At 39.4% G+C, this 14,413-nt stretch overlaps 1 protein-coding gene across 1 annotated transcript in view; it reads left to right on the plus strand.

Annotated features, from left to right (window-relative positions):
* parp8 (poly (ADP-ribose) polymerase family, member 8) overlaps window positions 1-14,413 on the plus strand; it is a 370,191-nt gene that overhangs the window by 234,896 nt on the left and 120,882 nt on the right. The window contains exons 9-11 of the mRNA XM_072252492.1: window positions 5,530-5,620; window positions 11,106-11,172; window positions 12,413-12,541. Coding sequence (XP_072108593.1) covers window positions 5,530-5,620; window positions 11,106-11,172; window positions 12,413-12,541 — 287 coding nt within the window. The remainder of the gene's footprint in view (window positions 1-5,529; window positions 5,621-11,105; window positions 11,173-12,412; window positions 12,542-14,413) is intronic.

Below are 14,413 nucleotides of genomic sequence, written 5' to 3' on the forward strand. Positions count from 1 at the left end.
GGCAGTCTTTTCCACTAAAAGCAATGCCAAGTAGTGCAGTGCCAATTTGTGGCTCTCGACTTCCAGGTGAAGATCCCTTGATAATAATCAGACCTCCTCTCCTGGCTTAAATGGCCTTACCTGACAACGGAGCTGATCAGCCTGCTGGACTTGTTGTTTCTGGCCAGGCAGCAGAGAAGCCCTGGCTCATCTCCAGGTGCACGTGTAGCGCTGGATCAGCTGTTCAGCAGCAGGAACTTCTACATCAATCTCCTGATCAGGGAAGAGCGGTGGCTGGAATTCAAAGGGAGACAGATCCGTGGAGGATGACTGGACTGCGGGGTATCCTTGCTCCCGTAAAGTGTTGAACAGGCTGAGTGGAGGTCCATCAAGAAGATCGACCATGTACACCAGTTTTCGTGCATCATCACGAAAATGACCAGGCTGGGCTTGGAATGTCAGCTTGCATTGGGTAATAAGATTCCTGCAATTATCGGGATCACCAGTATATCTGCCTGGTGGTGGAATACTTAGTTCCTGTACTGACGCGGGTGCCTGTGGGGGTCCGAAGGCAGGAGTCAGTTCTGGTCCAAGATCAGGAATGGGAGCATTAGTAGCAGAGATTGTCAGGGCAGCAGAAAAAGAGGACCTGCGAGATGCTGGGAGTGGGACTGAGGCGGCCTGAGGCTGCTGAATTGCATTGGCGTGAATGTTAATGGCTGTCAGCTGATGCTGGCTGTCCGCAGTGAGCTTGTGGACAGTGGTCATGAGAGCAGAAATCACAGACACCTGAGTCCAATTGTCTATGGTGAGCTGTTCAACCATTGTGGCTAGGGATGATACCTGTTCCTATAGATGAGACTGGGTTTTGTCAGCGTGAGATTATCTGCCTCATTGCTTTCGTAACTTCACGCAGAACAGATTCCATTGCCTGTAGCTTGTCCGCTACCTGACCAATGAATTTCAGGGCTAAGGTCAACTGCTCTCTCTCTCTTCTGGGTCCATCTTTGTGTGGTCGAGACTTGCTGTTACTATGTTTGGATATTGCCCAAGTACAGACTGAGAGACACTGAAGAAGGTCAATAGTTCACAGACTTTAATGTGAACAGAGTTAGAGGGAGAAGAAAACAATTAACACTAGGCCAAATAGGGCTGTTAACTAAAACTCTCAGATGGAAAATGAAGCCAACACTGTGGCTGAAAGGAATAACTAAATATAAAACAATTACCACTAGTCTTCAGAGTAAGTTGACTCGACTGTCCAATTTTCTCAGGCAAGACTGAAAGCAAGGAGGCAGTGAAACATTGCTGTGCTTTGCTCAAGTCTCGACAAGTACTACAACAAAAAGAATGAAGTTAAATACCATCACAATGATTAGCTGATGTGTGCATATTCACGAGCGCAATTGCCGTACCTGCTGCACTGCCAAAGCCATGGCTGTAACGCATTAGTAATGAAGTAGTTATTCTATGATGAGAGTTTAATGGCTCTGAGCCTGTACTTGCTGGGGTTTAGAAGAATGAGGGGGATCTCATTGAAAACTATTGAATCTTGAAATGCTTAGATAGAATTGAGGTAGAGAGGATGTTTCCTATGGTGGGTCAGTCTAGGATCAGAGAGCACAGGCTCAGATGAGAGGGATATCTATTTAGAACAAAGGTGAGAAGGAATTTCTTCAACCAGGGGGTGGTGAATCTGTGGAATTCATTGCCACAGACAGCTGAGTGTATATTTAAAGTGGAGATTGATAGGTTCTTGGTTAGTCAAGGTGTCAAAGGTTTGGGGAGAAGACAGGAGAATGGGGTTGAGAGGGATAATGTTTTTGCCATAGTAGAATGGCAGAACTGAGTGGCCTAACTATGCTCCTATGGCTGAGGGTCTTAAGGTCTTATTTAGAGTAACAATGCCAATCTCTGAGCAGATCTGGCACTTGGTTCACTTATCCAAACATCAACTGATAGTTTTGCAACATTAGTCTGATATGCAATGTCAAAAAGTGGTGGATTATGACTCATCCCTGTGGTCAAATGAATACTGATTTTTTGGTCTCTGAGAATTGATGCAAAGTAGTTTCTTTCCATTTGGAAATAAGAGGAAAAATTCAGAGAATGAAACACTCTAGGCTGCAGTGTTTCACCCGCTGTGTAAATAATCAGGGGTATGAAAACGTTCCAATGCATGGCCACAACCAGAAATGAAATGTAATATTTAGTAGATAGATCGTGGTTTAGAATTTAATTTGTGATATCTTTTCCCATGAGATAGAGGGATGGCATTTTATAAAAGAACTAGACTTTACTGCTCGCATGACACCATGGATGTCAAATAATTAATAATTCTTCAATAAGTAATATTAAAAGTAAAAATGTAGATTTAGTGGCCACTTCGTTAGATATAGATGTGTACCTACTAAAATGGTCACAAAAGTGGAGCCCGGTGTGGTCTTTTGCTGCTGTAGCACATCCACTTCAACTCTGACGTGTTATGCATTCAGAGACACACCTCTACACACTACTGTTGTAACACATCATTATTTGAGTTACTGTTGCACTTCTGTGAGATTGAAACTGTCTGCCCATTCTCCTCTGACCGCTGTCATTAACAGAGCTGTTGCTCACTGGATCTTTTGTTTTACACACCACTCTCTGCAAACTCTACAGATTATTGTGCATGATTTGGAGATGTCATGTTGCAGCTGTGAAAAATATTGGTCAGGCCACACATAAAGTACTGTGTCCAGCTCTGGTCACCACACTGCTGGAAGGATATAATAGCATTAGAAGGAGTGCTATCGCCCGGTAGCACTCACATCTACAATGATGAAATGCTTTGAGAGGTTGGTCATGACTAGATTGAACTCCTGCCTCAGCAAGGACCTGGACCCATTGCAATTTGCCTATCGTCACAATAGGTCAACAGCAGATGCAATCTGAATGGCTCTCCACGTGGCTTTAGACCACCTGGACAACACAAACACCTACGTCAGGATGCTGTTCATCGACTATAGCTCAGCATTTAATACCATCATTCCCACAATCCTGATTGAGAAGTTGCAGAACCTGGGCCTCTGTACCTGCCTCTGCAAATGAATCCTCAGCTTCCTAACCGGAAGACCACAATCTGTGCAGATTGGTAATAACATATCCTCCTCACTGACAGTCAACACTGGTGCACCTCAGGGGTGTGTGCTTAGCCCACTGCTCTACCCTCTGTATACACATGACTGTGTGGCTAGGCATAGCTCAAGTACCATCTATAAATTTGCTGATGAAACAACCATTGTTGGTAGAATCTCAGGTGGTGATAAGAGAGCATACAGGAGTGAGATATGCCAACTAGTGGGGTGGTGCCGCGGCAACAACCTGGCACTCAACGTCAGTAAGACGAAAGAGCTGATTGTGGACTTCAGGAAGAGTAAGACAAAGAAACATATACCAATCCTCATAGAGGGATCAGAAGTGAAGAGAGTGAGCAGCTTCAAGTTCCTGGGTGTCAAGATCTCTGAGGATCTAACCTGGTCCCAACATATCGATGTAGTTATAAAGAAGGTAAGACAGCAGCTATACTTTATTAGGAGTTTGAAGAGATTTGGTATGTCAACAAATACACACAAAAACTTCTATAGATGTACCGTGGAGAGCATTTTGACAGGCTGCATCACTGTCTGGTATGGAGGGGCTACTGCACAGGATCGAAAGTTGTAAATCTAGTTGGTTCCATCTTGGGTACTAGCCTACAAAATACCCAGGACATCTCCAGGGAGTGGTGTCTCGGAAAGGCAGTGTCCATTATTAAGGACCTCTAGCACCCAGGCCATGCCCTTTTCTCACTGTTACCATCAGGGGAGGTACAGAAGTCTGAAGGCACACACTCAGCGATTCAGGAACAGCTTCTTCTCCTCTGCCATCTGATTCCTAAATGGACATTGAACCCTTGAACACTACCTCACTTTTTAAAATATACAGTACGCTTTTTGCACGTTTTTAATCTATTCAATATATGTATACTGTCATTGATTTATGTATTTATTTATTTATTTATTTATTATTGTCATTATTTTATTTTATTTATATTTTTTCTGTTCTGTCTATGTATTGCATTGAACTGCTGCTGCTATGTTAACAAATTTCATGTTACATGCCTGATTCTGATTTTGATTCTAAAGAGATTTACCAGGAACTTGCCTGGAATGGAAAGTTTCAATTACAGGAGAAATGGGAAGGACTGGATTTATTCGCATTAATAAATAGGAGGCTGACTGGTGACCTTATAGAAGTTTATAAAATTATGAGGAGTATAAATATGGAAGACAGATTATTTCTCTTTGTGTGTGGCGCAGGTTTGATTTGAGAAGGGGGAGATTTAAAGGAGGTCTGAGGGACACTTGTTTTTGACTGAGTGTGATAGGTATATGGAAGGACAAGCCAGAGGAGGTGGTAAAGGCAGATACAATTACATCATTTGAAAGACATTTGGACAGGTACTTTGATAGGAAAAGTTTAGAGGGATATTGACCTAATGTGTGCATGTTATAGATGAGCATCACAGTTGGCGTGGATGAGTTGGGTTTTCCTGTGCAATTCTGTGACTTCTTGATGAGTTATTTGGTGAATCACTAGACATTTTTCTTCTCTAATTCACCCATCTGACCTTTTATCAGTTATGAGAGTTGAAAGTGATATCATCATCGCATGAGCAGAGAACTTTTGTTGTCTATTTTTCACCCATCTCAGAGAAAGCACCAATATGTGAATCATAGTTCATTTACTGCCTTTTCCAACTCACTGATACTGCTTATAATAGTTAATTCACATACTAAAGCCACCCATTTCAATAAAATCAAGTACTAAAATTCTCCAGTGAGGGTGAATTGAGGAAGGAGAGCAAGGTGTACAGTATTTATCCCAGTATTGAAATGTGAAATATTGGAAGCAGCCGATCTTCTCCATCAATTCATCAATACTATATGCAGAATTTCTCTTTATCCCACGAATGAAATCTGTAAAATTATTCTCTACAACTACACACCATTGTTTAACTATATGTGACATTCAGTTGAAGTCTCTGCCAACTTAGTGCAACATGGGTGCTTCACTTAACATTAACAATACAGAATTGAATGTTGTTCCATGGATGATTTGAATGAAAATTCTGAAATGAATAGAAAATAAGAATGGAAAATTAATGGAAAATTGAGCCAATTTCTTTTTTATTGAAATTGTAAAGGGCAAACTTTATCATAAAAATCCCAATTTGGTGTTTTTTGTGTTTCTTCCCAACTGGAGCATCCACTTCCTCACAGTAGATAGTGATGATGAATGATGACAATTTCAAAGGAGCCAAGCATGACTGAGTTGTTCGAAAGACAGCTGAAGTGCTGTCAAGTTTAGCACATAAAGGAGATCTGAAAGTGTGTTTGTTATAATACATGGTAAAATGAATGAAGTGTGTACTTAGTGTGATCATTCATTATCCACTTCTGATGAATCTTGTTACTTTTATATTTCTGAATAAATTGCTTTTTTTCTGCTTGCCTGGCTTTCTGACAGGAGGAGATCGCCATTGCATGGGATGTTATTCGCACAGAACCTGTGATTGTGCGACTGCATTGTTCTCTCACCCAGTATTTAAATGGTCCAGGTTAGTATGGCTTAAATCCTGTAGTTTGGTTAATATGAAACTTAACATCTGGTTAAGGTAGTTGTAGCTCTAATGCTCAATCAAGTGACAAAAAAATCTGTTTTGCTATCTGGCCTTTTATTTAAATATTTAAATAAAGTATAGAAGTAGAAAAGAGGAGCTTATTTTTGACTTTGGACTTCTAGCAGGCAAGTGTAGTTAGAAGGCATACAACCTGTTCATAATTGTTGACTACTTAGAATCACTTAAGTCTTATTGCTCAACTTTAGAGAGACTTATCACTGGGACTCCAATGCCAACGATGTTGCTTAACAGAACTACTTACATTTCCTTCCGTATATTAGTGAGTGAGTACCCCTATGTGGTGCAGTTCTGCACCAAAAATGTTTTGGTTCTGAATTCCCTGATTCCAGGCTGTATAGCATTAATGCTGTTGGAAAATTTGAGAGATCCCTTTTTATGTATCTCTGGATACATACCATCATATCATTTCATATAAAATCATCTTAGGAGCCAAGGTGCTTTTGGGAAACTACAAAAATAAACATTCTATGTATTTTCTTCACAGTATAAATTACCATCTTACTGCTGTTGTTTTGTGAATTTTTGGGGGGCATTTTTAATAATCTTCTGGGAAATGCCTGAGTATACTGGATTTTTTTGTCATGGTTTAAATAATTTCCTGTCTCTCAGAAGCAAACCAAGCAAACCAGTGCCTGCCGGAGGTCTGTAAGTAGGCTATCTGGGAACATTGGGTTAGCAGAAAAATTCTGGCAATACTGGGTTTGGAAGAATTCCTGAGGATAAATTGCTAGTTAGCAATTTTCTTGAAAAATATCTACCTCAGTCTGTCAGTGATGAAATACACAATAGTTCTGACATGTTGGGACTGGGTCTGCAGGACTGAAATTATAGCTCCAGAAAACTTGAAGTAAAGGGTAATAGAGCCATTCAGCCAATCCAGCACCAGGTGTGGAGAGCAGCAAATAAAATTGTTCCTAGTCCTTAGAAAAAAAGTTGGACGTGAAACATTAAGGTTACCTTTTTCAGCAAGCTGATCGTTGATACAAATTTCACTTCTCATAGTGTTCATTGATCATTAGTTTAACAAGCATTTGTATGACTTCTCCTTGAAACTCTACATGTTTTCTTCCACCAAATGAACCATTAATATACCAGAATACTCCACACTCTTAAAGTAAGGAAGGGGCCCCCATTATTTACTAAAAGATCTGAGAACTCGTTCTGGGACTCCACAAAATGTCTGAGAGTTTTCACTGCAAAATTCCCATTTTATAAAAGGCCTGACAGCCTCTTGAGTTAATCTTTCCAGCACACCAAGAGTCTCACCCTCTCTCATCAACATATTCATAGATGCTTGCTGCTTCTGGCACTCTGCTCTGACTTTTGATCATTGAATTATGTTGATTAAAATAAAGTTTTAAATATCACTTTTTTGGATATACACAGTGTATCAGGCATCCGGCTGCTGTCTAAGGTCAAAGTAAATTTATTATCAAGGTACATACATATACAACTCTGGGATTAATTTTCTTGTGGGCATATTCAATAAATCCATTGAATAATAACCATAACAGAATCAATGAAAGACGGCACCAAATCGGGCTTTCAGCCCGTGTGCAGAATACAACAAACTGTGCAAATACAAAAAGAAATAAATAATAATAATAAATAAGCAATAAGTATTGAGAACATGAGATGAAGAGCCCTTGAAAGTGAGCACGTAGGTTGTGGTAACAGTTCACAGCTGGGGCGAGTGAAGCTGAGTGATCTTATCCCCACTGGATCAAAAACCTGATGGTTGAGGGATAATAACTTGCTGAACTTGGTGGTGTAAGTCTTGAGGCTCCTGTACCACCTTGCTCATGGCAGCAGTGAGAGGAGAGCATGTCCTGGATGTTGAGAGTCCCTGATGATGGTTGGTATGACAGTGTTTTGTGTAGATGAGCTCAGTTGTGGAGAGAGCTTTACCTGTGATGGACTGGGCAGTATCCACTACTCTTTGTAGGATAATAATCAAGATAGAGTGTGCACCACTCTTGACCAACACTCCTATGTTATTCTTAAAGTGCATTTTGTACCAAAAAATTTCATAAAAGCAATATTATTGGATGTAAATTCATATATATAATTATATATTACTCAGATATAATGATAAATTTATCTGCTTGTGCTTTCAGAGAGAAGTCTTTAGCAGCAATAAACATGTATTGAGAACTCAGGCAGGCGCAGTCATGAAATTTTTCTTGCGTTAAAACCTGTAACACTTGCAAACTCTCACATATAGACTGCTGGGATCAAGCCAAACCTTTGAAGAGAGTTTACTTAAGAAGGAAATAAGGAAGGCATAAAGGCACCATGAGAAATCCCTGACAGATAAGATAAAGAAGAATCTTTAAAGATTCTTAACCGGGTAGCCAGGGAGAAAAAGTACATTCCCTTAAAGATCAGCACAGAGCCACAGGAAATGTGTGAAGTCTAAAATACTTTACATCAATAGTTACTGTGGACAATGCGTGTTCAGGGGATGGAACAGCAATATGCTGGTGTTCATTAACATTATGAAACATTATAGGCCACACAGTAGCACGGTAGGTTAACACTTTACAACACGTGATCACGATCAGGGTTCAATTCCTGATGGCATCTGCAAGGAATTTGTAGGTTGTCCCCATGACTGTGTGGGTTTCTCCCAGGTGCTTCAGTTTTCTCCCACATCCCAAGATGTACAAGTTAGGGTCAGTAAGTTGTGGACGTGCTATGTTGGCACCAGAAGTATGGTAACACTTGCAGGCTGCCCCTGCACACCCTTTGATCACCTTAGCCATTGTTGCAAACAATGCATTTCACTGTATATGTTTCAATGTATATGTGACAAATAAAGCTTATCTTTAATCTTTGAAAGAGGAGATAGTGGAGGTATTGAAAAATCCCTAAGGCCTGGCCAAGTGTATCTGTGGTGAGAATTAAGGGAGAAAACTGTTGAGTCCATGACAGAGATTTTTGTATCTCTGGTAAACAAAGGTTGGGTTCCGGAAGACTGGAGGATAGCTAATGTCATGTCTTTATTTAGGAAAGATTGTAGGGATAAGTGAGGTAACTACAGACAGACAAGTGAGCCCTACATCAGTGGTGGGAAAGCTAGTGGAAGGGATGCTGAGAGATTAGATTGACTTGCATTTGGAAAGGCAATGACTGTTTAGAGATAGTAAAGTTGTGTGCATGCAAAATCATGTCTCACAAATTTGATTTGAAGTGTTTATTTTGAGGAAATAACCAAGAAGATTGATGCGGATAGGGTGGCAGACATTGTCTACATGGACCTTATCATGGCCCTTGAAAAGATCACCAATTGTGAGTGAGATCACAGCAGGATCCAGGGTGAGCTAGCCAATTTGGAGTCAACGAAGTCAGCTTGGTGGTAGGAGGCAGAGTGTGGGAATGGAGGGGGGCTGCATCTCAGATTGGAGGCCTGTGACCAGTGGCCAGGGGGATCAGTACTAGATGCTTTGTTGTTTGCCTTACATGTTAATAATTTGGATGAGAATGTAGATCATGATTTGATAATCATGATTATGAAATATGAAAATAACACCAACATTCTGGTTAGATCGGGATCTACAATAGGTCAACTGGAAAAGTGGGGAAGGGGAAGCTAACTCAGGCAAGTATGAAGTAATTCATTATGGGAAGTGACACCGTGACAGGACATGAACAGTGAATAGAAAGGCCCTAGGAATTGTTGTTGAATCGAGATATCTTGTGGTACAAGTACAACATTCCTTGTAAACGAGATATTGAAAAGGTATATACATGCTTGCCTTCATTGACTGTGGCAATGAAGGAAAGAAGGCTAAGATGTGACATGGTATAGGTATATATAATGATGAGAGGCATGGAGTAGATAGCCAAGGTCTGTTTTCCATGGTAATAGTGTCTAAGACTAGAGGCATAGGTTTAAAGTGAGAGGGCAAATATTACGGGTGATCTGAAGGGATATTTTTTTCAGATACTGTAGATAGTAACTAATATCTGAATATCTGAAATGAGGTGTCAGTTAAGGGGATGGAGGTAGGAACGCTAACAATATTTAAGATATATCTGGATAGGTATATGAGCAAGGCATGGAGGGATATGGAATTAATTCAGGGAAATGGGATTTTTATAGTAGGCAGTGTGGTTAGCATTAACATGATGGCCTAAGTGGCCTCTTTCTTTGCTGTACAACTGAATGATTTTATAATGTTTCCCATATTAATCTTCTATATGAGGTTACATTTGTTCTTTGGTTAATCACTCTTTTTACACAGTCTTTGCAATGGGTTTACCGATTGTTAAGTTATATTCAAACCTGATTTAAATAATCAACATTGTTGACTCTGAATACGTGAAATAGTTTAAAGTTGTTTATATCCATGGTAACAAGAAAGGCAATATCATTGCATCACTGATGCAAAAAGAATGCCGATATTTAAATAACAAGCTAAAATCCATAGGTAGCACATGAAAATCAACATGAACAACATACCCTTTCCTTTTACAATTTCCCTTCCTCCAATCTTCCAGAAACCCCAGGAAGAGTGTAAATGTTAATTTATTCCCCACTGGTACAAAATCCATGACAACAGCCATCAACAGAGGCAGTAGATATTTATAATGGTGGATGGGCATTGATAAATGAGCCACTTCATCCTAGATGAAGTTGAGCTTGCCACTCGCCTGCAGCTACTTAACCTGCATCTTTAAGCTTCTCCCTGGCTGCCAGTAATTTACAAGAGCTTAACAAACAAAAGTAAAGTTCATGCTTATTTCTCGCTTTTTATTATTGTTTGTGGATTGAGATTGAACTCAGTACATGCAGGTACTATATGGACAAAAAGTCCATTTGTACATTCTGCCAATACTGTGGGCACTTATGGTTTCTCTTTAAAATTAACAGACAGGGAGGTTTGGCCCTGTGACTCACTGATCTGCAAAATGAAAGCTTGTTTCCATAGAAACAGAGACAGTACAAGAAAGAGAGGAGAGATACTTACCTATATGGCGGTGATAGATACAACAGATTATGTCATATTTTGTTTCATTTTGAGATGTGTTAAATGGATGGCATTTGATGTTTGTGAATGAGACTCTGCTGACCTATAAGCTCTGAATGAATGAGCATTAGTCTACTTCCCACGTGTCAAAGCTGATGTCCCACAGCTCGTAATTTAAACTACTGTATTTAACAAATTCGTTCCCTTGGTCCCCAATTTATTGTAATTGAAGCTGTGACACGGTAATCATTCATTCCCAGTTAGTAGTCAATTAAACCTGCCAGTGAATATAAATAATTTACAGAGATGCAAGGTATCTGTAGCTCTCAAAATCTTCTTGGTTCTAATATATTAAATACTATTATGTTTTTCATAAGGTTTTTTTTTAATGATTCCCTTCTTATTCACTCTCTCCTATAATTTTACAGTTCCAACGGTTGATGTTTTCCAAACATCGACAAAGGATCGGTTTGGATTGGGGCATCAATTGAAAAAGTAGGTCTTTTGGAAAATGTATTAATTATTTAAGGAATAACACAATAGCCTGCATTTCCATAGCACCTTCTGCTGCTGGAGTTGAACTGATGCTTTCTGCCTATTCAGGTGGAAATAAAAGATCCTATGGTACTTGAAAGATAGTTTCCTGGACGACAGTGTTCTCTCATCCTGCAACATTAAAACAAATGGTCTACTTGTAATGATGTTCATGTTTGTGCAATTACTCAAAGTGCAAACCTACTCCTATGTTCTCCACATTAACACCATGCTTCCACAACAAAGATTAATTGGTTGAAAGGCATGTTGGAATTTGAAATGTGCTAGACTTATTGTAATATAAATAAGAAAATATTAACAGATGTTACTGACAGATGTAAATATCCATGCATCATATCTCACTCTAAATAGATAGCACTTTCTAATTCTGTCTAATTTTGTTGCCAATTTGGATGGAAGCCATTGGAGGAAATATGAGCAACAAACACAAAATGCTAAAGGAACTCAGCAGGTCAGGCAGCATCTATGGAGAGGAATAAACGATCATTGTTTCGGACTGAGACTGTTTGTCGGGACTGGAAGGGAATGAGCAAGAAGTCAGAATAAGAAAGTGGGGAGGAGGAGAAGGAGTATAAGCTGGCTACTGATAGGAGAAATGAGGTGAGCGGGAAGGTGGGTATCTTGGGGAGGGTTGAGAAGCTGGAAGGTGATAGGTTGAAGAGATAAAGGGCTGAAGAAGAAGGAATTTGATAGGGGAAGTGGACCACAGGAGAAAGAAAATATGAGTTGTAGTTCAAAGTCTCAGTTACAACTGTACCACCATTCTGACTGCACTTCAAAAGCTAGAGAACCTGCAGGTTTGCTTGGTGAAGAGCTGCAAAAGAGATTCCAAACAGCAGATTGCTGAATAATCCATCAGTACCTAAAAAATAGAGAACTTTTTATTCTCAACCTAACAGAAATTAAATCAAAGAAGAACAATAGGTTTTTAGTTATGTCAAGGCAGGAAAGCAAGGTTCCCAAGCTGGAGTCCACAGACCCCTTCCTTAATGGCTTTGGTCCATCGTATAAAAAAGGTTGAGAACCTATACAATATCAGATTCAGAATCAGGTTTATTATAAAGGGATATAGAGTTAGTGCAGGAGAATGGTGTTGAGCAAAAGATCAGCCCAATTCTTATTGAAGTAGGTGTGAGGATCATTCAACAGATTTGACGGTTCTATTTTATTCCTCCCTCAGAATCATGCAGACTTTTGTTACACACCAATGGAAGCAGAATAGCAAGGAGAAACTCAACTGTCCCCATGGCAAAAAGATCAGTGAGAAGAAAGTAAAATCCCCACTGCACATATTTTCATCTTTGCGCAGGTAATGTGATAAGCTTTGGGAAAAGAGAATTCTTTCAGTTAATCAATGACTGAGTTGAACATTAATTCATTTTTTTCTGGCAACAAGCTCAACTTAATATCCATTCTGCCAGTATGTGGGAATTATATCCTCAGAAAGTATGCTTAAATATTAATGGAAGTTTTTTGTCTTTTTTTTAGCTATGCTCTTGAAGCATGAGGCTGAATAATTGGGCTCGTGTCCCTTTGATATTTTTTTACCTTCAAGGTTTTCCTTTAGGATTCTAAACTGTTTTCAGCAATACTGATTAAGCAGAGAACTGTAGCTCTTTCAGCACATAATAGAAACACACAAAAAGTGCAATATATTTGCAGCAATACCTCCCAACCTCTGTACGGCAACAGCATCTCAATGAACTATAATGTGCTATTTGCCCATCTAATTACTTGCTGTATTTGTATGGTGATGCTCAGTAATTCATGTAGAAGGCTTTCAAATTGTTTTGCAGACTAATATTTCCTTTAAAAAAACTACCTTTCTGTTCTTTCAGTCAAAGTTAGTGTTTCACATATTCCCAGATTACTTGCCATCTGTATAATTTTTGTTTAATCACCCTTATTAAACAACTCTTATTAACCACTCTTGGTTTTGAAAGCCTCAATTATTCCAGCACCCATCTGTTTTTAGGAGAGTTATGGATTTCTACCATTTTTTGTGAAGAAGTCTTTTCTGATTTCCCTCTTAAAAGGTTTAGCAGAATATTAAGATCGTGAAGTCTCAGTATTGAGTTGTATTTTAATGTACTAATTTCTTTTTAATGAATTAAAAGTCTCAATAATATTAACAATCTTCTTGTACTCTATGAAATACCCAAAGTTTATGTAATTTAATTTGCTGATTCTCCACACAGATTTTATGTTTAAACTCAAGGAAATTCAGGAAGGAATTATTTGAACCAGGGGATTGAACTCTCAGAGACACAAGAGATTATAGCCACTGATTACTGGGGCACAAACAATCTGTTAGAGGTTGATCAGCATCCATAGAGGAGAGAGAAGTTGTTTATGTTCAAGGTCAAAACCCTGCTTCAAAACTGAGAGCAGATATAAAGGAGAGAGGGGAATGGTGAAATATGAGTCAGGGATCATTGATGGGCTGCAGAAGGGTGAGTGATGATGAGCAGATAGAGCCAGGTAGGGGGAGAGGAAGGTGAAACTAGAGACACAAGGAAGGAAGATAAATGGGAAATAGTGTTAGAATCTGATAATTAAAGTAAGTTATACTTGGAACCATTAGGGGAGACGCGAATGGCAGAAGGAACAAAATTTAGTTGGGCAAAGTGGGGGAAGTCTATGGATAAAATGTGTAGGTGGATAAGGTATGGAGAGAGTTGAAAAATGTAGGTGTTGGAGAGGTGGGATGGGAAGGGGACAAAAATGGAGGGACTGAAGGAAGATCAGAAAGAATAGAGAGAAGGATAGGAATAACATACCAGAGTGGAAAATTAACTAGAAGTGGAAAATTCATACCATTGGATTGTAGATAAGCCAGGTCAAATATGAGGTGATTTCTTCAAGTCTTCAGTGCTCTGTGAATCGATTAGTTAGTACAATTGGTCTGGCCGACATAGAAGGGGACACTAACAGTGATGATGGCAGAATAGCGATGGCAGGAAGTTCTGGGGCAATTCAGAAGCCCAAAGATGAAGAAGTGTCCTAATTGGAGGATGACACAACCGTGGCTGACAAGGGAAGTCAAAGACAGCATAAAAGCAGAAGAGGGAGCATATAATATAGCAAAAATTAGTGGAGAGTTGGAGCTTTTAAAAGCTAACAGAAGGCAATTAAAAATCATAAGGAGAGAATAAGTAAGCTAACCTATAATATAAAAGAG

Source organism: Mobula birostris, chromosome 3 (genome assembly GCF_030028105.1).
Source record: "Mobula birostris isolate sMobBir1 chromosome 3, sMobBir1.hap1, whole genome shotgun sequence".
Taxonomy (NCBI): Eukaryota; Metazoa; Chordata; class Chondrichthyes; order Myliobatiformes; family Myliobatidae; genus Mobula; species Mobula birostris.